At 41.5% G+C, this 25,476-nt stretch overlaps 2 protein-coding genes across 3 annotated transcripts in view; one reads left to right on the forward strand and one right to left on the reverse strand.

Annotated features, from left to right (window-relative positions):
* dars1 (aspartyl-tRNA synthetase 1) overlaps positions 1 to 15,034 on the forward strand; it is a 35,631-nt gene extending 20,597 nt beyond the window's left edge. The window contains exons 7-18 of the mRNA XM_020454232.2: positions 3,173 to 3,275; positions 3,604 to 3,684; positions 4,600 to 4,659; positions 10,595 to 10,706; positions 11,354 to 11,488; positions 12,193 to 12,340; positions 13,004 to 13,150; positions 13,432 to 13,474; positions 13,595 to 13,675; positions 13,804 to 13,915; positions 14,104 to 14,175; positions 14,410 to 15,034. Of these exons, the coding sequence (XP_020309821.1) occupies positions 3,173 to 3,275; positions 3,604 to 3,684; positions 4,600 to 4,659; positions 10,595 to 10,706; positions 11,354 to 11,488; positions 12,193 to 12,340; positions 13,004 to 13,150; positions 13,432 to 13,474; positions 13,595 to 13,675; positions 13,804 to 13,915; positions 14,104 to 14,175; positions 14,410 to 14,501 (1,186 nt within the window). The 3' untranslated portion in view covers positions 14,502 to 15,034. The remainder of the gene's footprint in view (positions 1 to 3,172; positions 3,276 to 3,603; positions 3,685 to 4,599; positions 4,660 to 10,594; positions 10,707 to 11,353; positions 11,489 to 12,192; positions 12,341 to 13,003; positions 13,151 to 13,431; positions 13,475 to 13,594; positions 13,676 to 13,803; positions 13,916 to 14,103; positions 14,176 to 14,409) is intronic.
* A 533-nt stretch (positions 15,035 to 15,567) lies between these two features.
* LOC109865804 (protein lifeguard 3) lies at positions 15,568 to 24,493 on the reverse strand. 2 transcript variants are annotated; one of them, XM_031794152.1, is made up of 12 exons: positions 23,292 to 24,493; positions 21,737 to 21,922; positions 21,539 to 21,609; positions 21,371 to 21,435; positions 21,191 to 21,244; positions 21,009 to 21,059; positions 20,869 to 20,908; positions 19,264 to 19,301; positions 19,054 to 19,141; positions 16,802 to 16,897; positions 16,606 to 16,659; positions 15,568 to 16,486 (listed from the first exon to the last, which is right to left on the reverse strand). In XM_031794152.1, the coding sequence occupies exons 2-12, from the start codon at positions 21,777 to 21,779 to the stop codon at positions 16,337 to 16,339; spliced, it is 750 nt and encodes a 249-aa protein (XP_031650012.1). In that variant the 5' UTR covers positions 21,780 to 21,922; positions 23,292 to 24,493; the 3' UTR covers positions 15,568 to 16,336. The 2 variants fall into 2 exon arrangements, with proteins under 2 accessions (XP_031650012.1, XP_020309843.1); XM_020454254.2 differs by having other exon boundaries at positions 21,737 to 21,968.
* Between the last annotated feature and the right edge of the window lie 983 nt (positions 24,494 to 25,476).

Raw genomic sequence — 25,476 nt, forward strand, 5'->3', positions numbered from 1 at the left:
TGAGAGAGCAACTTCTCCCAACCATCCAGGAACAGTTTGGTGACGAACAATGCCTTTTCCAGCATGATGGAGCACCTTGCCATAAGGCAAAAGTGGTAACGAATTGGCTCGGGGAACAAAACATCGATATTTTGGGTCCATGGCCAGGAAACTCCCCAGACCTTAATCCCACTGAGAACTTGTGGACAAACCCACAAATTATGACAAACTCCAATCATTGATTATGCAAGAATGGCCTGCCATCAGTCAGGATGTGGCCCAGAAGTTAATTGACAGCATGCCAGGGCGGATTGCAGAGGTCTTGAACAAGAAGGGTCAACACTGCAAATATTGACTCTTTGCATCAACTTCATGTAATTGTCAATAAAAGCCTTTTAAACTTATGAAATGCTTGTAATTATACTTCAGTGTTCCATAGTAACATCTGACAAAAATATCTAAAGACACTGAAGCAGCAAACTTTGTGGAAATTAATATTTGTGTCATTCTCAACTTGTGGCCAAGACTGTACAACTGACTGGAGTGTGGACACCAGTTCATCTTTCAATCACCCAAGTGGGTATATGCTCTTAAAAACCAATGAGGAGATGGGAGAGGTCGGACTTGCGCGTCACAAATTGAGCGTCACAAATAGGACCTATTTCTATTTTAGAGCCTGGCCACGCATAATGATTGAATAACATGTATGCATCAATTTCTTTTGCAACGCTCTGCGCACGTGACACAAGCGGTGGGGTCAGCGTGTTGCTTTCACCGATGGGTCAGACTCAACTTAGTCTGCTACTGGAGGCCTTTATGAAAAGCATAACAGCATGAGGATACTGCACTTTTCCAAGCCAGGTTTGTCAAACACGTTCTAATCTCTAAGTTGACATGATTACACTTACTGAATGCCTCTTAAACCCTTCAATGAAAAACGCTGAATGAAGTATAAACGGAAGGACTATATAGGCCCAACGCCACTTCTTGTATGATCAGTAGGTCAGTCCAATATGCTTGGAAGGTGGAAATGTCACAAACGTCAAAAAGTTAACATTACTGGAGACGTTTTGGAGACTAATTAACAGTAAATTAGTGAATTGTTCCGCCCCACAGTTAAAATTGATTACAGTTAGTTAGCAATTGCTCCTACACTTTATTGCTAGCTACAGTAGTGCTTCCGTGCCAATAACATGTCTCTAAAAATGACAGTGTCTCCAGTAGTAAAGGCCACACATGTTATCTAGGCCAAGGTCACATGGTCAAAACATTCACCTCATTGACAGGACCCTCTGACCTTGTAAGTTGTGTCAGTGGTTTGACCGCTCACTGTTTCCTCTCAATCCCCGTGTCTGTGATACAATCAGGAGGTTGCTTCAGAGCTGGTGTGCGCTGTAGCAAAACGTTTTGCAACTGTTTTTGTTTTCAATCATTTGTTATTAGACAAATTCAGGTAGGCCCCTCATAGTTTCTGCCCGTTTAGTTCCTATTACATTTTTTTCTTTCTAGTTTAAGGACAATAATGGTCCCTTTTTGTGCTCTACATCGCTACCACTCATTCACCTGTACCTTCAAACACCCTTCCTCACACTTTGGCTAGATTGAGACTATCAGATCATGTATTTTTTTTTTAATCCTGTGGCTCGATTGCTCCAAAATATTTTTTGTTTTTACTTTGCTTGTGTAAATAGGTGTTTTGATTCAGCACTTTATTGTATTGCAGTTATTGCACACAACCGCCAAATCCATGATGAAACGTCTGTCATGAACCAGCTTACATCAAAACACACTCAAGACAAATGTATAGTCGGGTTGTGTCCCAAATGTCACCCTATTCCCTATAAAGTGCACTACTTTTGACCAGAGCCCAAAGGGAATAGGGTGCCATTTGAGATACAGATCGGGTTGAGGCCTGCAGCTTCCGCAGAGATCTACACACCCTGCTCCCCAATCTTTTCAATCCACACAATGCATATTGTACTTTTCCCAACTATTAATTTTTTTTTAATAATCACAACTATTGGCCTTAAACGGTTAATGAACTCTAGCTGTTGGACATGTTCTATGTTGATTGAATTCTGGGGAAGCTGAGTAAGCTTCTGGGTCACATGGGTCCTTTCGTAATCATCAAGAGGTTAAGCCAGGCCAGTGGTGACCTATAGGGAAGAGCGTGTAATGCTTGTGTCACGTATAGTATTTCCACTTCCTCGTGCCGAGTTAAATTAGGGTTAGGGTATCCTCTGCACCAAAGTATCTTGTTTAACTTTCTCTTACTAGAACATAATATTACACAATCGATTTCGCATATTTCTTTACAAGACACAGCCTAGTCAGTTGCCTTGTCTGAGCCAGAACAGACCATAGGATCTCCTGTGGTGTGAGTCATCTTGATGTACAAGTACACCCCATGGACATGACACTAGTCTAGTTAATCAAAATACTTACTTGTATGACTTAGTCATATTAGTTGATGGGCAGTGTTCATTGTCCCTGGGCAGGCTGGCCAGGTGTTAGAGGGAGGAGCTTATTAATGTGGGCTTTTTATTTTTCTAGCTGATTTCCCCCCCCCCCCCCCCATAGTGTGAAATGTCTGACAGAGGCAGCTGCAGTGGACTGACTGGGTTCACCATTCACAACGCTCCTGTCTCTCATTACTGCTTTTTAATGAGAAGAGGTGAAGGATCACACCGGGCTTGCTCCATCTGGCCCCGTGCTATGTGACAGTTGGTATTGACAGTTCTTCATATTTCTATGAGGCTCTCCTGGGGGTTCCTGGGGACAGTGGGATAGGATAGCAGTGGCCTGCTCTGGTAGTCACTCAGCATGTCTTTCAGAGGGTTGTTTAACCTCGGTCTTATTGTTGTGTGGCCACTGGTGTTTTACTGTAGTTCATAGCTCTGATGTTTGGTGTTTGCACGTTGTCGCAATCGGATGATTAAATGAAAAGAGAATAAGAATGTCTGACACCATGGTAACCGTGGATCAAAACAACATTATCCTGTGACATTTTGCCTCCAGGAAGAGTAGCATCAGGTTAATTTATGTAGCCATCATTTTTGTATTTCGTTTCTTTATATCGTGTTTACCAACTGCTCTGACTCCCACTCGTTTGACTTCAATTGATCTGTGTAGACTGATAAGGGCTGTGCCTCTTTACCCCCCGTCCCCCGTCCCGTCCCCCCCCCGTCTGCAGCATCAACAAGGAGAGCATTGTGGACGTGGAGGCGGTGGTGAAGAAGGTGGAGCAGACGATCGAGAGCTGCTCTCAGCAGGATGTGGAGTTGCACATTGAGAGGGTAGGTCTGTCTTCTGCTCTGTCTGACCACACCACAGACAAACAGACCGACAGACATGCACACGGAGGGAGGACAGCCGTGAATCAGAGAAGCTACTGGTTCAAAGATATCAGTCTATGACTTCTCTTGACTGCTTTCTCTTTTTGGATTTGTGGTACTTTCTGTTTCGCCTAGCAGTTGAACCTGGAAAGTACTGTGAGTTTAGAGCAACTTTCTAACTGTGAACCTGGAAAGTACTGTGAGTTTAGAGCAACTTTCTAACTGTGAATCTAGTTGAACCAATGTCTCCCTTCTAAAGAAAAATCTCACCTTCTTTTCCTGTTTTCAGATTTTTGTCGTCAGCCAGGCCGAGCCTCGTCTGCCCCTGCAACTGGAGGATTGCGTGAGGCCGGAAGGAGAGGGGGATGAGGTGAGGATGAGGGCCAGGGCTCTTGGGCCTCGTGCAGGCAGCTCTTCTTAGCTGATCAAAGGTCAAACTAATTTCATCCAGAGAACTTCCTCCGTCCTGATGCTTGGTGAAAAATACGTACACACCCTCAAGGCCTTCCGCTGTTGTTTTTGAATAGTATTGGTTCTATACTGGCATTTATTTGATTGAACCTTTATTTAATTAGGCAAGTCAGTTAAGAACAAATTTTTATTTTGATAATGACGGCCTACCCCGTTCAAACCCTTACCCGGATGACGCTGGGCCAATTGTGCGCTACTCTATGGGACTCCCAATCACGTGCGGTTGTGATACAGCGTGGAATCGAACCAAGGTCTGTAGTGACGCCTCTAGCACTGAGAGTCAGTGCTATAGACCGCTGCGCCACTCGGGAGCCATGTTGTCAGTCCGTATCTGTATTAAGGGTCTACTCTCCAGTGTAATTCAGAGACAGCTGAAGTGTGTCAGTGTTTATGCAGTAAGCCAACCCCAACAGCGGTTGTCTCTTAAGGTTTTGTCTTTGGGGAAGTCTCTCTGTCTGTCAGTTACAGGAACTACCGTTGGGGAGGAGGCTCTGGACTGGGCTCGGTCTGTGTCTCCGAGCTTCGGTGCTCTTTTACTGCTTTATTGGATTGTAAATTGGTTGTATTAGTTTATAAAAAATAAAAAATTAACTGGTTAATAAGGTTTAAAAATACAACAGGATAGTAATTCATTTCCAGGGGGGGAAATAAACAAACATTAGAACACATAGATCATGTCGCACATTATATTTCAATGTCCTACTGTGTTTTCACACATGTCCAATAGTTTGTTCCCATATACTTCAGATGTGTTTAATACTTTTAAATGTTTTGTAATGTGGTCAAATGATGTTGGCGTTGTGCGTTTACTCAGGATGGAAGAGCGACGGTCAACCAGGACACCAGACTGGACAACCGAGTCATTGATCTCAGGGTAAGTTCTACTACACTATCACACTTCAACCAGTGTTACATTCTTTCCAAAGACATATAATGAGTTATTCTAGATTCAAATTGGGTTTGAAGATGCTACATTTGTATCAACAAAATATTGTGATGATGAGATGTAAAATGACCGCATCGTGATATGTATCCCACTTTGCAGGCCCGTGAGTTAGCCTGCTGGTAGAGTGGAGTATAGAACTGTGCAATGGGTTCAGAGGTTTTCGGAGAGGGGTGCTAAACCAGACTCTGCTAGAGGCCTCATTGTTCTGTTCTGAGGCGTACCCACACTAGTGATGTGGCAGCAGGAAAACAGCCCTACCGCTTGACTCACCCTGGCTTTGTCACAACACCTGTTTCTACAAAATGTCTCTTTGAGCTTGAGGACTTGGGCCTGTTATCACAACCACACTTAAATGAAGGGTAAACCCATAAACAGGGTTTCACACAGACCGACTCCTATCCCTAACCCCAGTCAACAATAAAGGACAACCATAATGAAAAGGCACCTACCAACCAAGAACCGTTTCAGTGAAAATAAAAGGTTTATTTCACAAATAACTTCCCTTTTTTTCCACAGTGTACAGGCCAGCCATTTTGTTGAAAATAAGTGGTTGATGCTCTAGGGAAATACGGTACTATCTGTTAGGCACCATATGAGTGGCGGTGGTGGCGTGTGACCAAAACCACAAGCCATGGGCTGTTAGGCACGATTGTTTTGAGAGCTTGCATGTCAACGAGAGTGACGCACTGAGTTATTTCGCTCTCACTCTCTTTTATACCTCCCGCCCTGGTGTGAGGACATAGAAAGAGAACGGACCCCTCCTCCCAACTCACAATAGAGAGAAATGTTTATTTTGTACAGGAATTATGTAACTTATTTGTATAAGTCCTTATCTAACCAGGCTTTCATGTCAGTTTGGTTTGCTCACTAGGTATCTGCTTAGCAGTTTTATCTAGTGTTATCCAGAAGTGGCAGTTATTCATCAGAGCAGGAGTTATTTTCCAACCACAGTCAACTATAGGCTACATATCAATTTACCATTTCAACCGGGGCCAGACTGGACCAGAGTCATTGTCTGCAGATTCATTCTCTGACAATGAGAGAGTCCGAAAACTCCCGTTCAAGCATTTGGGAATGTTTAGAAGATAGAAATGTGAGCCTTCAGCTTTCAGTGTTCAATCAGGACGCTCAGAGCTTTTTGTATTAAACTCTTTGTGTAGATGACTAAAACCAGAGATGAAACCAGATAGAACTGTTTGAATAAATCCTCAGTAATAACACCAGTCATATTAGGAAATTAGTAATCTGATCAACTGAGAACTAAGTGAGAAGAACACTCCTATTGGCTCTTAGTAGCCTTACAGTCAAAGGGTTTGGGGATTTTGGCTGTTCCTCTGCTCGTTCCCAGACGTTATGTGTAATACCCAGCTTATTGACGTGCCTCATCACGAGTCATTTTGATGACTGGGTTATTTTCTACGCCACTAAGTTGACCTCTGTATACAACTAGAATGAATTGCCAATGTTAGGTTTTGAAAATATGACAAAGAGCTCTATCTCATCTATCTCATCTATTTCTAAAGGCTTAGATTCATGTGAATTGCACCCTGTCTCCACTCCCTCTTATGAAATGAAAGGTGTCGAGACAGTACAAGGCAAGATGTGACGCAAGCAGTGTTGTCTGTTCACTTTTTTTTTTTTGGCATCGTGTAATATCTCTGTGTGTGGGTCATTATCTACTCCACACGTTTTTTTCAGAGGAACCTTTTCTATATGCTGTACGTCAGTCTTCATATCATAGAAGCTGCAACGACTGCATCCCACTTTGAAACTTCAAAGTTTAAAACCAGTGTTCCATTGATTTGCAACCTTTTGAAAAATGGTGTGTGTGTGTGTGTGGAGAATCTTCTAGTTTTGTGCCAAGATCAAATTGCTCAGTTTTTCTTTATTGTATTTATGTACATTACCGTTTAAACATTTGGGGTCACTTAGAAATGTCCTTGTTTTTGAAAGAGAAGCTTTTTTTTTTTTAAGAACATAAAATTGATCAGAAATACAGTGTAGACATTGTTAATGTTGGAAATGACTATTGTAGCTGGAAACTTATTTAAAAAAAATGTAATCTCTACATAGTTGTACAGAGGCCAATTATCAGCATCCATCACTCCTGTGTTCCAATGGCACGTTGTGTTAGCTAATCCAAGTTGATCATTTTAGAAGGCTAATTGATCATTAGAAAACCCTTTCGCAATTATGTTAGCACAGATAAACTGTTGTTCTAATTAAAGCAGCAATAAAACTGGCCTTCTTTAGACTAGTTGAGTATCTGGAGCATCAGCATTTTGGGGTTTGATTACAGGCTCAAAATGGCTAGAAACAAGTAACTTTCTCCTGAAACTCATCAGATTCTTGTTCTGAGAAATGAAGGCTATTCCAAATCTCGTACAACGCTGTGTACTACTCCCTTCACAGAACAGCGCAAACTGGCTCAAACCAGAATATAAAGAGTGGGTGGCCCCGGTGCACAACTGAGGCAAGAGGACAAGTACATTCAAGTGTCTAGTTTGAGAAACAGACTCCTCACAAGTCCTCAACTGGCAGCTTCATTAAATAGTACCTGCAAAACACCAGTCTCAACGTCAACAGTGAAGAGGCGACTCCGGGATGCTGGCCTTCTAGGCAGATTTGCAAAGAAAAAGCCATATCAGACTGGCCAATAAAAATAAAAGATTAAGTTGGGCAAAAGAACACAGACACTGGACAGAGGAACTTTGCCTAGAAGGCCAGCATCCTGGAGTCGCCTCTTCACTGTTAATGTTGAGACTGGTGTTGGTTAGGACATATACTTTTCTAGACACAAGTAATTTGTCCAACAATTGTTTACAGACAGATTTATTTAACTTATTCACTGTATCACAATTCCAGTGGGTCAGACGTTTACTAACACTAACACGGAACCCAAACTGGCTGTGCGCAATTGTGCATAACGGTATATTGTCCCCCTACACCAAACGCGATCACGACACGCAGGTTAAAATATCAAGTCAAACTCTGAACCAATGACATTAATTTGGGGACAGGTCGAAAAACATTAAACATGTATGTTAGTTTGCACTTGCTATCTAATTTGTCCAATTTAGCTAGCTTGCGGTTGCTAGCTAATTTGTCCTGGGATATAAACATTGAGTTGTTATTTTACCTGAAATGCACAAGGTCCTCTACTCCGACAATTAATCCACACATAAAATGGTCAACCGAATCATTTCTAGTCATCTCTCCTCCTTCCAGGCTTTTTCATCTTTGAACTTATATGGTGATTGGCATCTACACTTTCATAGTATTACCACGACAACTGGCAAAACAGTTTGTCTTTCAATCACCCACATGGGTATAACCAATGAGGAGATGGCATGTGGGTACCTGCTTCTATAAACCAATGAGGAGATGAAAGAGGCAGGACTTGCGGAGTGATATGCATCAGAAATAGGAATGACTACTGTTTTAGCAATTGGCAACGCAGTGCCTCTTTGCTTGACATCATGGGAAAATCAAAAGAATTCAGCCAAGACCTCAGAAAATAAATTGTAGACCTCCACAAGTCTGGGTCATCCTTGGAAGCAATTTCCAAATGCCTGAAGGTACCACATTCATCTGTACAAACAATAGTACGCAAGTATAAACACCATGAGACCACGCAGCCGCCATACCACTCAGGAAGGAGATGCGTTCTATCTCCTAGAGATGAACGTACTTTGGTGCGAAAAGTGCAAATCAAATCAAAGTCAAGGTATTGGAGTGGGCATCACAAAGCCCTGACCTCAATCCTATAGAAAATGTGTGAACGAGCAAGGAGGCCTACAAACCTGACTCAGTTACACCAGCTCTGTCAGGAGGGATTGGCCAAATTCACCCAACTTATTGTGGGATGCTTGTGGAAGGCTACCCGAAACGTTTGACCCAAGTTAAACAATTTAAAGGCAATACCACCAAATTCTAAGTGTATGTAAACTTCTGACCCACTGGGAATGTGATTAAAGAAATAAAAGCTGAAATCAATCATTCTCTCTGATATTGATCTGACATTTCACATTCTTAAGATAAAGTGTTGATCCTAACTGACCTAAGACGGGGAGTTTTTACTAGGATTAAATGTCAGGAATTGTGAAAAACTGAGTTTAAATTGTATTTGGCTAAGCTGTATGTAATCATCCGACTTCAACTGTATATACAGGTTTGAACACACCTACTCATTCCAGGGGTTTTCTTTATTTTTACTGTTTTCTACATTGTAGAATAATAGTGTAGACATAACTATGAAATAACACGTATGAAATAATGTGGTAACCAAAAAAGTGTTAAACAAATCAAATATTTTTTTGATTCTTTAAAGTAGCCACCCTTTGTTTCCACACTCTTGACATTTTCTCAACCAGCTTCATGAGGTAGTCACCTGGAATGCATTTCAATTAACAGGTGTGCCTTAAGTTAATTTTTGAAATTTCTTTCAATTTGAACCAACCATGCATTTGAACCAACCATTTGGGTTTGTGACAAGGTAGGGGTGGTATACAGAAGATAGCCCTATTTGGTAAAAGACCAAGGCCATATTATGGCAAGAACAGCTCAAATAAGCAAAGAGAAACGACAGGTCATCATTACTTTAAGACATGTCAGTCAATCTGGAAAAAAAGTGCAGTCGCAAAAACCATCAAGCACTATGATGAAACTGTCTCTCATGAGTACCGCCACAGGAAAGGAAGACCCAGAGTTACCTCTGCTGCAGAGGTTAAGGTCATTAGTCACCAGCCTCAGAAATTGCAGCCCAAATAAATGCTTCAGAGTTCAAGTAACAGACACATCTCAACATCAACTGTTCAGAGGAGACTGCGTGAATCAGGCCTTCATGGTCGAATTGCACATGGAAAACACTACTAAAGGACAACAATAAGAAGAAGAGACTTGTTTGGGCCAAGACACACGAGCAATGGACATTAGACCAGTGAAAATCTTTCCTTTAGTCTGATGAGACCAAATTTGAGATTTTTGGTTCCAACCGCTGTATCTTTGTGAGACGCAGAGTAGGTGAACGGATTATCTCTCCATGTGTGGTTCCAACCGTGAAGCATGGAGGAAGAGGTGTGATTGTGTGGGCGTGCTTTGCTGGTGACACGGTCTGTGATTTATTTAGAAATCAAGGCCCACTTAACCAGCATGGCTACCACAGCATTCTGCAGCGATACGCCATTCCATCTGTTTTGCGCTTAGTGGGACGATCATTTGTTTTAAACAGGACAATGACCCAAAACACAACTCCAGGCTGTGTAAGGGCTATTTGACCAAGAAGGAGAGGAATGGAGTGCTGCATCAGATAACTTGGCCTCCACAATCACCCAACCTCAACCCAATTGAGATGGTTTGGGATGAGTTAGACCGCAGAGTGAAGGAAAAGCAGCCAAGTGCTCAGCATATGTGGGCTTTACTTGAAAAAGCATTCCAGGTGAAGCTGGTTGAGAGAATGCCAAGAGTGTGCAAAGCTGTCATCAATGCAAATGGTGGCTACTTTGAAGAATCTCAAATATATTTAGATTTGTTTAACACCCTTTTGGTTACATTCCATATGTGTTATTTCATAGTTTTGATGTCTTCACTTTTATTCTACAATGTAAAAAAATAAGAAAAACCCTTGAATGAGTAGGTGTGTCCAAACAACGTTTGACTGGTACTGTATATTTATATCTCCTGCGATTGCATAGAATGCTTCCAGTCCTTTATACTGTACATGTTTTATGTTATGTGTCTTGTGTAGCAATCCGTCACCACACATGAAGTTCCCTCTCAGGAAATACAAATTGATTTTAATTGACTGTACTTTTGTTTTTGTGTGTGTGTGTGTGTGTGTTTCTGCTTGTTTCTCCTCTGGTAGACAACGACCAGCCAGGCCATCTTCCGCCTGCAATCCAGAGTGTGCCAGCTCTTTAGAGACACCCTGACCAACAAGGGCTTTGTGGAGATCCAGACCCCCAAAATCATATCAGGTACCAGCACTGAGCTCATAAAGCAGTGCAGGCTCAACTCTTGACTATCTGGTCATTTGTGCTCTTTGATGAGCTGACTCTCAATTGCACTTCACAAGCGTGAGCACGTAGACAATGTGTGACCATGTGTCACGTTTTGTAGCCATAGAAATGTGTAACACAACAGTGTTGTTTACTACAGTACTTGCTACCACAACCCCAAATGTGCTAGTTTTTTTTATTTTTTAACTGAGCTGTGGTGAAACAAGTGTTGCTTTCACTTCCTCATCTTCGGTAGGAGCCAATGGCATTCAACACAGCCTGGCATTGACGCATTTAAAATTGCCGCCTTTTCGGTGAGAGCAGCTGCGGATCAACAATGTGCGCTAATCTAAAAACCGCATTCACCTCTGCCAACACCCATCACACGTACCCTGTACAAAATGTTCTATGTGACCACCCTTCTGTTAATGAAAACACATCAGACAATCTACTATATGACAGGAACGTCTAACAAGTGCGTAAATAAGCGAATGGCGCTGTTAGGAAATGGTGTCATCACATAGACGACTTGAAAAAAGGCCCTTCACTACAGACAGATGATTTTTGTGCCATGTGTTGCTTCTCTCCTGGGACAGTTGACTAAAAGGTGTCTTTCTCCTCTCTAGCTGCCAGTGAGGGCGGGGCGAACGTCTTCACTGTGTCCTACTTCAAAACCAGCGCCTACCTGGCCCAGTCTCCCCAGCTCTACAAGCAGATGTGTATCTGTGCTGACTTTGACAAGGTGTTCTGTGTGGGACCAGGTAAGGCAGCACCTTGTGAAGAACCAATGGTCTAGCGGGAATGCTACAAGTCAGGCACGTGTACGCTACTCACCACCGGAGACCGGGGTTCAATCCCTGTGTCCACCCTTACTTATGTGTTCCCTCTGGTCTGTCTCACCCTTTGTTTTCCAACTGTCTGGATAAAGTTTAAAAAAATAATAATAATATTAATCTATATATAATACCACATCTCTTAGCCGTTCACCTATCTCCCCTGTATCCAATAATGGGAATTAATTTGGACTATTGGGTTGAATACATCAGTCACTCTAGTTATGTAGTCAACAAACAAACAGTGGCTTACACAATATTAAACCTGGGCAGATAACTGCAAACACAACGCATTTCTACACATAGACGGTGTTGTGATAGGGCTCACGTTGAGCAATAGGAAACATAATGTATCTGACTGACTTGTGCTTGGTCACACAATGTCTCTTTGTGAGGTAGGTCAACACGGCTAGCACCTGGCCGGATCCACATGTAACCAGAGGAGTATCGACCCCCCCCCCTGCAGTCTCACATGTCTATTCTGTGTCCCAAATGGTGCCCTATTCCCTGGTCAAATGTAGTGCACTATAAAGGGAATAGGGTGCCTCTAGTTTATCTCTGGGTTGATGGATCTAATCTTCACACTGAAATACGATGTCGCTGATACTAACTGAAGATGTTCTCCGTTCCAGTGTTCAGAGCAGAAGACTCCAACACCCACCGTCATCTGACAGAGTTTGTGGGCCTGGATATTGAGTTGGCGTTCAACTACCACTACCACGAAGTGATCGAGTCCATCACTGACACCATGGTTCAGATCTTTAAAGGACTCCGAGACAAGTAAGCTGGGATTCACTTTGAACCCATGTTTGCGAATAAAGTTAGTTATTCTGGTTTAAACTTTCGAGGGCCTATTTCAGGGCTGTAACTGAGCAAGTGGATGAGCCCCATATTGAGTAAATGTGTGCCTCCACCGCCATCTCCTGGTATGAAAGGGCATTGCATCTGTGATGAGGGAGCAGATGGTATTTGGGTAATATCTCATGGACATACTACTTAAACATAAATGGTGCCGTAGATCTGTCATGATACAACGGGATGCGTGAGATAACGAGCAGCTTTCATTCTGGCGCTTTAGGCAAATCTCGATTTCGCAGGTGTTAGCATCTTTTGAATTTCGGAAGGGGAGGGGACATTTGGCTCATAGACTTGCCAGTAATTTACAAAGAGAGAGGGTGGAGTGCTTCGTTCCAGTTCCAATCCTCATTCGATCTCGTCTCTTAACACGTATGGACCCAGAACTTAATCCAGTATCCGACCAATTATGCAAGACTTTAGTTCTTGGTTAACCAAGATTAGTATTTGAGTGACACAGTTGTGTGTGCCTGTGTGTTTTAAGGGAAGGATTTCCTTTTAACAATCGAGGCACTTATCAACTTCTACTGTCCTCCAAGAGTTGCTGAATGACCTTTTTTGTATGTGGTGTGTGTGTGTGTTGGCCAGGTTCCAGACAGAGATCCAGACGGTGGGGAAGCAGTACCCCAGCGAGCCATTCAAGTTCCTGGAGCCCACTCTTAGGCTGGAGTACTCGGAAGGCGTGGCCATGCTCCGGGAAGCCGGGGTGGAGATGGGAGACGAGGAGGACCTCAGGTCAGTAGCAGGTCCAACATAAGACATTAAAATGGGTCGGCAAGTAGCACAGCGGCTAAGAGCATTGGGCCAGTAACTGAATGGTTGCTGGTTTGAATCCCAGAGCCGACCAGGTGAAAAATCTGACAATGTGCCTGCCCTTAAACAAGGCACTTAACCGTAATTGCTCCTGTAAGTCGCTCTGGATAAGAGCATCTGCTTCATGACTAAAATGTAAAGAGCAAATAAAGACTGTTTTTCTACTGAAAATAACAATTTTTTCAAACCATTTTTTTTCATAGCACTCCCAATGAGAAGTTGCTTGGTCGTCTGGTGAAAGAAAAAGTATGTTACATTCAGTTTCTTTGGGATGTCAACAGATTTTATGTTACTCTAGATGGTACGTGCTGAGCATTTTAGGCTTCCAAAGCAGACTAACGCACCTCTTTATCGCCTTTCTGTTAGTATGACACTGACTTCTACGTGCTGGACAAGTACCCCCTGGCAGTGAGGCCCTTCTACACCATGCCTGACCCCAACGACAAAGTATGCAAGTCACTAAACACAGACATACACACACCACACTTCAACAGGTTGATCATGACACCATTGTGACAGGACATTGGCAGTGTTATACCAGAGGTGTAACTGACTTGACTGATGTTTCTTCCCAGAAATACTCCAACTCCTACGACATGTTCATGAGAGGAGAGGAGATCCTCTCTGGAGCCCAGAGGATCCACGATGCCCAGCTGCTCACTGAGAGGGCCATGCACCACAACATTGGTAATGAAACAACTCTTCCTTGTTATTCAGGGCAGCCATATTGGTCAATCAGTAACTCAAGCTTCTTTTCTTCTCTTAAGCGATTGCTAGAGAATCTGCATATTATTACTATGTTACGAATACACTGGTGCTAATATGTAAAGTGGTGATGCTAGTATCAAATATTACAATGATTTGTGTTGCTGCAGACCTGGAGAAGATCAAGTCCTATATTGACTCCTTCCGATACGGAGCTCCCCCACATGGAGGTGGTGGCATTGGTAAGAAATAAAATACTGACTCTAAACCTAGGCCCATACCCTCTCCATAAGAAATCCATTGTACATATATTCTAAATATACTCATTGTAAGTATACTCTGCATGAAAGCTGTTGTCAAGGTACTCAAAATATACCCATTGTAAGTATACTCAGCATGAAAGATATGGTCATGGTACTCTAAATCTATTCATTGTAAGTGCACTGTAATGCTGATATGTGAGTTGTTTCCCTCAGGACTTGAGAGAGTCTGCATGCTCTACCTGGGTCTTCATAATGTCCGCCAGACCTCCATGTTCCCCCGTGATCCCAAACGCCTGACCCCCTGAGCGGCCATCGATCACAGATGCAGGACATGGGGAACTACAATTTAATCTCCATCACACCAGACAGAGGAGACATGAGTGGCGCAACACTGAAGTGCCACTGTGATTAACAAGAGAATAATAGATAACCAAGCCAGGCTACTACGGTTACCAGTATTCAGAAATAGAACCATAATATAAGGGATAAATAATTTGAAGACATTATAGAAGTGGAATATGATTTAGAGATGTAATAACTTCGGCTTAGCTCGAGTGCCTGTCTGTTTCTGCCGTCTTGCCATGTTTGGCTTGACAATGATAATTGAGTAGGCAAACGTACAAACAGTTTCCAGGCTTCCCTAGGCTCACCAATGGGGATAATAAACCTGTGTTTTATGTCTAATACTTTATCAACTTTGATACCAGTCTTTGTCAGAGTACAGAGGTATGACTAATAAATAGTCTGGTGACATAATTTTTAATTATTGCAGCTGTTTTTAAAGTAATTGGAGGAAAACATAATTAAAAGTTCTTCCAAAAGCTGGTTTCACTTTCCATCTTTGCTCTCTTATTTCAAAAAGACAATCCTTAGTTTCGGGGTGCATACAATCTGTATTGGGTTACTGGAGCCCCTCGGATATATGATATCTCGATTGCTCAAGGAGGAGCCACTAACCAAGTCATTGAAAACAATGGGGGGGAAACAACCCCTATCATATTCTACACGTTCTTTGCTATGTGCTAAGGAGCTTGCCTTGTTCATCACTATAAGCCCTGTCACTTGAGAAACATTCACGTAGATGTCTTTTGATTACCTTTCAGGAGGAATGCTGTCATGTTTGTTACATTTTGAAATTGGTGGACATGAAGTGCTTTTTGTAAGGAAAAGAACCATAGTGAACTGGCACCTGAAAGGAATAGTGTATGAAATCAACTCTTAATTGGAAAAGTTCACACACTAATAATCTGTATAAGAGAAGATGCCTTTTTCATGACTTCCCATCTCTATGCCATCCAGATTCAATTGGGTTGAAAAAGTCCCCATGCAATAATTGCTTTCTCACAGAAAAACTGCATGACAAACAGAACCTTCTGAGATATTGTCTTTAATTATTGGTTCTGATAATCAGAAATGTATATCAAGAAAAGTAAACTTTTCTATAGTTATCACATATACAATTGAGGAAAATGGAAGCGATGTTATAATAAACTGGGTGGTTCGAGTGCTGATTGGCTAACAGACATATGCTATGGGTGTGCCAAAACACATTTTTACTGCTCTAATTACATCGGTAACAAGTTTATAATAGAAGTAAGGCCCCTTGGTGGTTTATGATATGGCCAACATACCACGGCTAAGGGCTCTGTCCAGGCACTCTGCGTTGGGTCACGCTAAGAACTGCCCTTAGCCGTGGTATATTGGCCATATACCACACCCCCTCTGGCCTTGTTGCTAACTGTAACACGAACCAATGGATGCATACAGAGACAGTTTGAGCCATTTTAACAATGAATTAATTATGTTTACATTTTTACGGTTTAAGGAAAAAGGCAACATGAGGACAAGAAATGTATTTAAAAAAAATATGTAGGTCAAATCAAATGTGATTCAGACAATCATGTATGCATATTGCGTTCATAACTTACCAAATCATCACATAACCAACATCCATTCTGGGAATAAGTAAATATACCACGATCTTAATTGAAAGTTTGCAGCACTCTCATTGGGTTATGTTAATGGAATTACAAGAAGAAAAAATAATTTACAGTCCTGTATGAGCAGCAACAGTTTGAGGTGAAAAAATACAATACAAGTAGGATCCAACCACACTAGGTCGTATGTCATCCTCCTGCCTTTAATCTGTGGAAGCCCCAACTAGTTGCAGGAGGAAAATGAAGATCTGGACAATGTCAACATAAAGTGAAAGTGCTCCAAAAACATACTCCTCTGGGCTGATGGAAAGCTTGCGGTTTCCGATGAGAAGCTGGGTGTTGTATGCCAAAAACTACAAAATAAAAATGGTTAATTTCATTCATACAGGTTGGTTCAAGAGAAATTAATAAAGTCACCATTCTATTCCCTTTGATATACTGAGCCTTTTCAAGAAAGAAAAAGAAAACTCACCAGGGTGTAAATGACAGCTCCAATTGCAGCATAGAGCATATGAAGCCATGGGACCTGTGAGTGGAAGAAAACACAGGACATTTTGTATGTATAGGCCTTAATTTCTCAGATTTGTGCAAATAGAGACAAAGTGCATTAAAATGTGAAAAAAATGCATTAAAGCAGTTCAACTTTTGACCAAAACTGAGGCACTTACATATTTAAAGGATAGTACGATGGCTGTAATGATCCCAGTAACCAAGACTACGATGGCAAGAATACTGAAAAGTCCCCCACAAGATGTAAAATCCACCTGTCATAAGCATAGACATACAATTGAAGTCGGAAGTTTACATACACCTTAGCCAAATACATTTAAACTCAGTTTCACAATTCCTGACATTCAATCCACCACTTCATTTTAAGAATGGGAAATGTCAGAATAATAGTAGAGTGATTTATTTCAGCTTTTATTTCTTTCATCACATTCCCAGTGGGTCAGAAATTGACATGCACTCAATTAGTATTTGGTAGCATTGCCTTTGTTTAACTTGGGTCAAATGTTTCGGGTAGCCTTCCACAAGCTTCTCACAATAAGTTGGGTGAATTTTGGTCCATTCCTCCTGACAGAGCTGGTGTAACTGAATCAGGTTTGTAGGCCTCCTTGCTCACACACACTTTTTCATTTCTGCCCACACGTTTTCTATAGGATTGAGGTCAGGGTTTTGTGATGGCCACTCCAATACCTTGACTTTGTTGTCCTTAAGCCATTTTGCCACAACTTTGGAAGTATGCTTGGGTCATTGTACATTTGGAAGACCCATTTGCAAGCAAGCTTTAACTTCCTGATGTCTTGAGATGTTGCTTCAATATATCCACATGATTTTCCTCATGATGCCATCTATTTTGTGAAGTGCACCAGTCCCTCTTGCAGCAAAGCACCCCCTCGACATGATGCTGCTACCCCCCGTGCTTCACGGTTGAGATGGTGTTCTTTGGCTTGCAAGCCTCCCCCTTTTTCCTCCAAACATAACAATGGTCATTATGGAAAACATTCTATTTTTGTTTCATCAGACCAGAGGATATTTCTCCAAAAAGTACAATATTTGATCCCCATGTGCAGTTGCAAACCGTAGTCTGGATTTTTAATGGCGGTTTTGGAGCAGTGGCTTCTTCCTTTCGGAGCAGCCTTTCAAATGATGTCTATATAGGACTCATTTTACTGTGGATATCGATTCTTTTGCACCCGTTTCCTCCAGCATTTTCACAAGGTCTTTTGCTGTTGTTCTGGGATTGATTTGCACTTTTTGCACCAAAGTACGTTCATCTCTAGGAGACAGAACGCGTCTCCTTCCTGAGCGGTATGACGGCTGTGTTGTCCCATGGTGTTTATACTTGCATACTATTGTATATACAGATAAACGTGGTACCTTCAGGCATTTGCAAATTGCTCCCAAGGATGAAACAGACTTGTGGAGGTCTACAATTCTTTTTTCTGAGGTCTTGGCTGATTTCTTTTGAATTTCCCATGATGTCAAGCAAAGAGGCACTGAGTTGGAAGGTAGGCCTTGAAATATATCCACATGTACACCTCCAATTGACTCAAATTATGTCAATTAGCCTATCAGAAGCTTCTAAAGCCATGACATCATTTTCTGGAATCCAAGCTGCTTAAAGGCACAGTCAACTTCGTGTTTGTAAACTTCTGACCCACTGGAATTGTGATACAGTGACTTATAAGTTAATTAATCTGTCTGTAAACAATCGTGGGAAAAATTACTTGTGTCATGCACAAAGAAGATGTCCTAACCGACTTGCCAAAACTAGTTTGTGGAGTGGTTGAAAAACAATTTTTAATGACTCCAACTTAAGTGTATGTAAACTTCTGACTTCAACTGTACATGTTCTTCACAACATTGGTCAAACGACAATCATTAAGGTACACAAATGACTCAATAGTTGGAATGTTTCATAGGATGTCACATGAATGGGCATTTAAAAAAAATTGTATTTAATCTTTATTTAACTAGGCAAGTCAGTTAAGAACAAATTCTTATTTACAATGATGGCCTACCAGGGAACAGTGGGTTAACTGACAGATTTTTACCTTGTCATCTTGGGGATTTTTACCTTGTCAGCTTGGGGCCAGTAACCTTTCGCTCTAACCAACGCTCTAACCTCTAACCACTAGGCTACCTGCCGCCCAAATAACTTCATATGAAAGGTCTACAAAAATGAACAACCATGGAATGTGCACAATAAACCCAGGGAATCAATGTATGCTATTTATTTAGACAATCGATTACATAAGGAGGAATTGCACAAGATCTTACCCAAAATGTCATGAATATTTAAAAGACAGTCGCCCATTGTAATCCTAGACAAAAGAGTCATTTGATACTGACAACAAAGACACTCTCACAAGCTACAGGCTGTAGGTTCTAAAGAGGCAGTTTTTTATACACGTACCTTAGTTTGAAAGCAGAAGATGGTGACAATTATGCACACTATTGCTGTTATTCCTATGGTCAGTAACACTGCTTTTGTGTCATAGTAACTGCAAGAAATGCAAAGTAGATTGAGTCACAAAACAAACATTACTACTTCACCTTACATTAGTATTTGTAGTAGAATTATGTAAAAGAAAAGAAAAAAATATATGAAAATTCTATAGCAAACCTTGATATTGTTCCTGTCATGTAGGACATGGCCAGTGTCTAGAATATGACATATAAAACAATACAATCATAACATATCTATATTGTAGATGTAAAGTCAGCAAAAAAAGAAACGTCCTTTCACTGTCAACTGCATTTATTTTCAGCAAACTGAACATGTGCAAATATCTGTATGAACAAAAGATTCAACAGCTGAGACAAACGGAACAAGTTCCAAGACATGTGACTAACAGAAATGGAATAATGTATCAAAATCAAAAGTAACAGTCAGTATCTGGTGTGGCCACCAGCTGCATTAAGTACTGCAGTGCATCTCCTCCTCATGGACTGCACCAGATTTGCCAGTTCTTGCTGTGAGATGTTACCCCACTCTTCCACCAAGGCACCTGCAAGTTCCCGGCCATTCTGGGGGGAATGGCCCTAGCTCTCACCCTCCGATCCAACAGGTCCCAGAAGTGCTCAATGGGATTGAGATCTGGGCTCTTCGCTGGCCATGGCAGAACGCTGACATTCCTGTCTTGAAGGAAATCAGCCATATTGCTCGTTCTGTGCGTGGTGGCATTGTCATGCTGGAGGGCCATGTCAGGATGAGCCTGCAGGAAGGGTACCACATGAGGGAGGAGGATGTCTTCCTTGTAACACACAGCGTTGAGATTGCCTGCAATGACAACAAGCTCAGTCCGATGATGCTGTGACACATGACGGACCCTCCATGACGGACCCTCCACCTCCAAATCGATCCCGCTCCAGAGAACAGTTCTCGGTGTAACGCTCATTCCTTCGATGATAAACACGAATCCAACCATCAACCCTGGTGAGACAAAACCATGACTCGTCAGTGAAGTGCACTTTTTGCCAGTCCTGTCTGGTCCAGCAACGGTGGGTTTGTGCCCATAGGCGACGTTGTTGCCTGTGATGTCTGGTGAGGACCTGCCTTAAAACGGGCCTATAAGCCCTCAGTCCAGCCTCTCTCAGACTTTTGCGGACAGTCTGAGCACAGATGGAGGGATTGTGCGTTCCCGGTGTAACTCTGGCAGTTTTTGTTGCCATGCTGTACCTGTCCTGCAGGTGTGATGTTCGGATGTTCCGATCCTGTGTAGGTGTTGCTGTGGTCTGCCACTGCGAGGACGATCAGCTGTCCGTCCTGTCTCCCTGTAGTGCTGTCTTACGTCTCACAGTACGGACATTGCAATTTATTGCCCTGGCCACATCTGCAGTCCTCATGCCTAAGGCATGTTCACGCAGATGAGCATTGACCCTGGGCATCTTTCTTTTGGTGTTTTTCAGAGTCAGTAGAAAGGTCTCTTTAGTATCCTAGGTTTTCATAACTGTGACCTTAATTGCCTACCGTCTCTAAGCTGTTAGTGTCTTAACGACCGTTCCACAGGTGCAAGTTCATTGGTTGTTTATGGTTCATTGAACAAGCATGGGAAACCGTGTTTAAACCCTTTACAATGAAGATCTGTGAAGTTATTTGGATTTCTAAGAATTGTCTGTGAAAGACGGGGGTCCTGAAAAAGGGGCGTTTCTTTTTTTGTTGCTGAGTTTAGTTCCGTTATGTGTTAAGGCATGATATAGAGATGATTTTTTTGCAAGCGTTACTTACAAAAATGGCCAGCAGCACAAAGTTCCAAGGAAAGCGTCTCCTAAACAAAGATGATTAAGATCAAAAGATAAATGTTATTATCTGTTGTTTAACAGTGTACTGTTGTTTGCAGAGTATAAAGAGGGCATGGATAATCTTACCTTGGCCCTTCGCAGCAGACAAGAATGCAATAAGTGACTAAATAAACAGCGCTGGAAAACAAAGATGCCATTAGTATGATAGGTCAAAAATATTGCTCGTGTTTTATTATAATATCTAATTCAGAAATAATGAATGAGTAATACATGTAGTAAGGAACCTTAATGGAATATGAAGTACTTACAATGATGTCCAATACACGGCTGGGTTCCTAATGACAAACGCACGTACTTCCTCACTGTAATATAGATAAAATGCTAAAAACGCTAGCATTGCACAAACAGAAAACTAAAACAGAAAAGAGCTCACATTGATATTGCATGGTATGACAGAGATAATACAATGTCACACTGTTGACACTTACACAAATGTAAACACAGCCACAATTGATACAGTGACGATGAGCTGAGCAGCCAATATTAGGTACACCTGTCCCAACACAAAAAAAGGGTGAATTCTGTCATGATCACAGCCAGTAGAAGTGGACTGAGTGATTAGGAAGTCGGTGTGTAAAAGGTATAAGATCCCATACTTTTCGGATGAACGCATGTCGAATAGAAATGCTTTCCCATGCTGTAGAATATGGAAATTCATCGTCTTCCACTGCATTAAAGAAAGACACAAAGTCAATAATGACCAAGTAAAACTATTTTGACAAACTTCGGATATTAACAGTATATCTTTTTTAACATGTAATATATTATACTGTACAGTAAAATAGCTTCAGAACCTGGGTTGGAGGTGGGCATTCCTAGAGGAATGGAATAAGGCATCCCAGAAGGAGGGTAGCCCAGAGGGTACCCTGCTTGCCCTGGGTATTGAGCTGAGGACTGAGCAGGGTATGGTCCATATGCTGGTGGGGGCTGTGGGTAGTTCCCATGCCGGGGTCTGGGGCCATGTAGTGCATCTTCATAGGCTGGAGGGAAATCCGACTTTGACATTATGACATGCGATATGGGCACCTTATAAGACAGAGGGGGTAAGAGGGAAACATTATGCCGCGTTCAAACAAACTGCGAACTACCTCCGAATTCAGTGCGTTCAAAACAACTGCGAACTAGCTCCGAATTTAGTGCGTTCAAAACAACAGCGAACTACCTCAGAATTCAGTGCGTTCAAGACAACTGGGGTGGGGAAGAGCTCAGACTGGGAAAAATCGTTTTGAACGGTGATCCAACTCAGAAAGATTTGACCTTGTCCCCCCCCCCCAGAGTTCTCAGTTGTCTTGAAAGCAACAATAGGCCATGCCAATGACATCACATATTTTCGTCCCACAACGCTATATATCCATTTTCAGAAATGTTAATGTTTAATGGTAAATTATCTTTCGTTGTTTAAATAAATCATGAAAGAGATGTGTGTTTTCTCATTATCTAATCATGTGTGCTGTATTTGTTAAGAATCTATCACCTGATGGGTTCATTTCTCAGAGACCAATAATCATGTTTTTTTGCTAAATGCTATATGTCCGTCTCACTCAGAGAAATAGGTAGTAGCCTCCTGCTAGATTTTGCACAGTCCAATGTAACAAATAACAAAAAACAATGTATAAAGAACTGTACAGATGATACATTTGTGACATCAATATTAAAAAATTGAAAAAATGTTTTCAATATTGTATATAGGAATATCTGTATGCAAAACATTTACATTTTAGTCATTTAGCAGATGCTCTCCCAGGGCGAATTACAGTAAGTGCATTCATCTTAAGATAGCTAGGTAAGACAACCACACATCACAGTCAAATGTACAGGATAAGAACATTTAATTCCAGCTAAACTATGGATAGGCCTCTATTGTGCAAAGAAACACAGGCTCATACACATCTCAAATCTATGAATGAAAAATCTGAGAACAGTAATATTTTACATACACATGAAGGTACCCATAAGCAATCATTTCTGAAGAAAAAACCGCAAATGTACATTTATTTGGGGGAGGGGGGGGGGGGTATTGCGTTTTGGAAATACACTATGACTAGCAGGGTATTTAAGGCTTAACATATACAGTCTCAGTAACTTCAGATAGGGACTCCTGCATGATTCAGATGACATGTTTGATGTTAATGATGACATCACATTTACCACAAATACCCCGCAGACCACACTGTCTAGCATGACAAGCCTTCTAGCATGAACTGTATAGAGGCGTATAACACCATAATAATCGTACAAAATGTGAGTACAAAATAGCCATCCAGATTGTTATAACAAAGTCTGAATTAAATTTAATAACGTAGTTTCGACTAAAACTTAGCAAAAACATAAAGACGCATGTATACTCACCAAGTGGATTCTGATGAGATATCGATCTGCGATGTTAAACACCTAACGGTTAAATGGTTTGATCATTTAGCTTGGTCAAGTCTGGGACACTGTTCCTGTGTCGCCTACATTTCACGGAGTTGTAATGAGATCCTTACCCAACATGCCCCCCCGGCTGATGCATACATTTGTAAGAAAAAAATTGTGGTTATTTTTGTTTTGTTCCAAATGAACAATTGTTTACATTTTAAGGCGTGTCATTAAAACCATTATTTATTCACCTTTATTAAGACAATATTTTGAGACCATTTGCTGGAGAAATTATTTTAAGACCGATCCGAATAACGCAGGATACATTCCAATAGGCACGACCAAATAGCAACATTTCCGCTGAAGTTGTAACACTGTAACAATGTGTCAACGATGTTTCATAGTTCGATATTAGTTCACCTGTCATACTTAGTAGGCGTCACTAGGCATCGCTGTTTGGAAACAAAGTGCGACACAGGCCCAATTCCTACTCTCATGTTGGCATATTTGAAAGGAAAACAACGTACACATTATGGCCTAAGTTCCACTGTGTTCTATTAACTGGTAGTCTTGTAAACATCACAATATGTATTGCATCCACATCGGTTCAGATACTTACTGCAGAAGTGGACATAACAATTAGGCGATAGTGACCGAAAAGTGACTGGGCCCATAATCACCCAACACCACTAGTCTCAAAAACCAGACCCGAAGCATTTGAAAATTGTGGGAACGCGGATGTCTAGACTCGAGACCTTTGGATTTAGTTGTCACTTTCTTTACTTGTTTGTAGGCTCTTGACTTGTCGGGTGTAAACTGTATGTGTTATCAATATTCAATTAATATTACTGACTAGAAACTACATTCAGACTTGGCTATATGGTTCGCAATGACATGGACAACACATGAAAACGCCTTTTAGGACACGCCTGACGCCCAACCCGATATTTCAGAATGTATAGGTTAGGGTTATGTTTAAGGGTTTGGTTTTAGTTTTCGCTACTCGGTTTAAGCGCCAGCTGTGTCCTAATGGTGCTTTCAAGGCAACTGGGAAAAACGGGGTCAAATCATGACGTCAGTGATTTTCAGTTCGGAGCTCTAGTAAGAGGACTTGAATTCAGAGTTTGATGACCGTTCAAAAGATTTTCCCAGTCGGAGCACGTTTTTTTCCGAGTTCTCAGTTGTCTTGAACGCACTGAATTTGGAAGTCAGAGATTTCTCAGTTCCGAGCTCCCAGTTGTTTTGAACGCGGCAATAGTATCTCCCGCAACACCCTGGAGGAGGAGGAGGAGGAGAAACATAGGCTACACGTGTGTCGTGAACAACATTAGCGTGAGAAACAATGGTGGAATCGGCGGTTCGCCTTCAAAATAAAAGTCCCAAATTAAAACCACCTCAAACGGATACAAATAGTGAAAACATCCCACAATTTGACTAGATAGTGCTGAACACGTTTTGAATGGTGTTACATACATTAAACAAAATATATTTATTAGTTAATTTGACCCCCCCAAAAAAATTCAAACTGTATTTAAATATTGTATCCCTAATCGAATTTTCTTACATTTTTCTTAAAATGTTTGTTTGACATTCACTTGCATTGTTAGAAGCTAGTGACATAAGCATTTCGCTGCACCGCTATAATACCTGCTAAACTGTGTACGTGACCAATAAACTTTTATTCAATTTTGATTTGTGGATATATTTTAATTCAGAATTGCATTGGGGGCATACTTATATGCACTGTACAGCCTATCCTATGAATTATGCACAGTGCTTGACTTGGACAGAAATACACTGAGTTTACAAAACACCTGCTCTTTCCATGACATAGATAGACTGACCAGGTGAATCCAGATAACAGCTATGATCCTTTGTTGATGTCACTTGTCAAATCCACTTCAAATCAGTGTAGATGAAGGAGCGGAGACGGGTTAAAGGAGGATTTTTAAGCCTTGAGACATTGAGCCATGGATTGTGTGCCATTCAGAGAGTGAATGGGCAAGACAAAAGATTTAAGTGCCCTTGAACTGAGTATGGTAATAGGTAGCAGTAGAACATTTGAAGTGCTGGTACTCAGCTCACCATCAAGCATTGATTGTGCAACTGTGAAATTAGGTATCAGCCTACTCAGTGACACCCACAGAACACAACTATGTAGAGTTTATACAATTAT

This window comes from Oncorhynchus kisutch, linkage group LG2, assembly GCF_002021735.2.
Source record: "Oncorhynchus kisutch isolate 150728-3 linkage group LG2, Okis_V2, whole genome shotgun sequence".
Lineage (NCBI taxonomy): Eukaryota > Metazoa > Chordata > Actinopteri > Salmoniformes > Salmonidae > Oncorhynchus > Oncorhynchus kisutch.

Excerpts from the sequence above, each read along its gene's own strand:
- LOC109865804 (XM_020454254.2), bottom strand. The coding sequence starts at position 21,947 with ATGTCAAAGTCGGATTTCCCTCCAGCCTATGAAGATGCACTACATGGC. Across the intron at positions 21,436-21,538 it reads GACATGCGTTCATCCGAAAA|GTGTACCTAATATTGGCTGC; the intron begins GTATGGGATCTT and ends GTGTTGGGACAG. Across the intron at positions 21,245-21,370 it reads GTGGCTGTGTTTACATTTGT|TGAGGAAGTACGTGCGTTTG; the intron begins GTAAGTGTCAAC and ends TCTATATTACAG.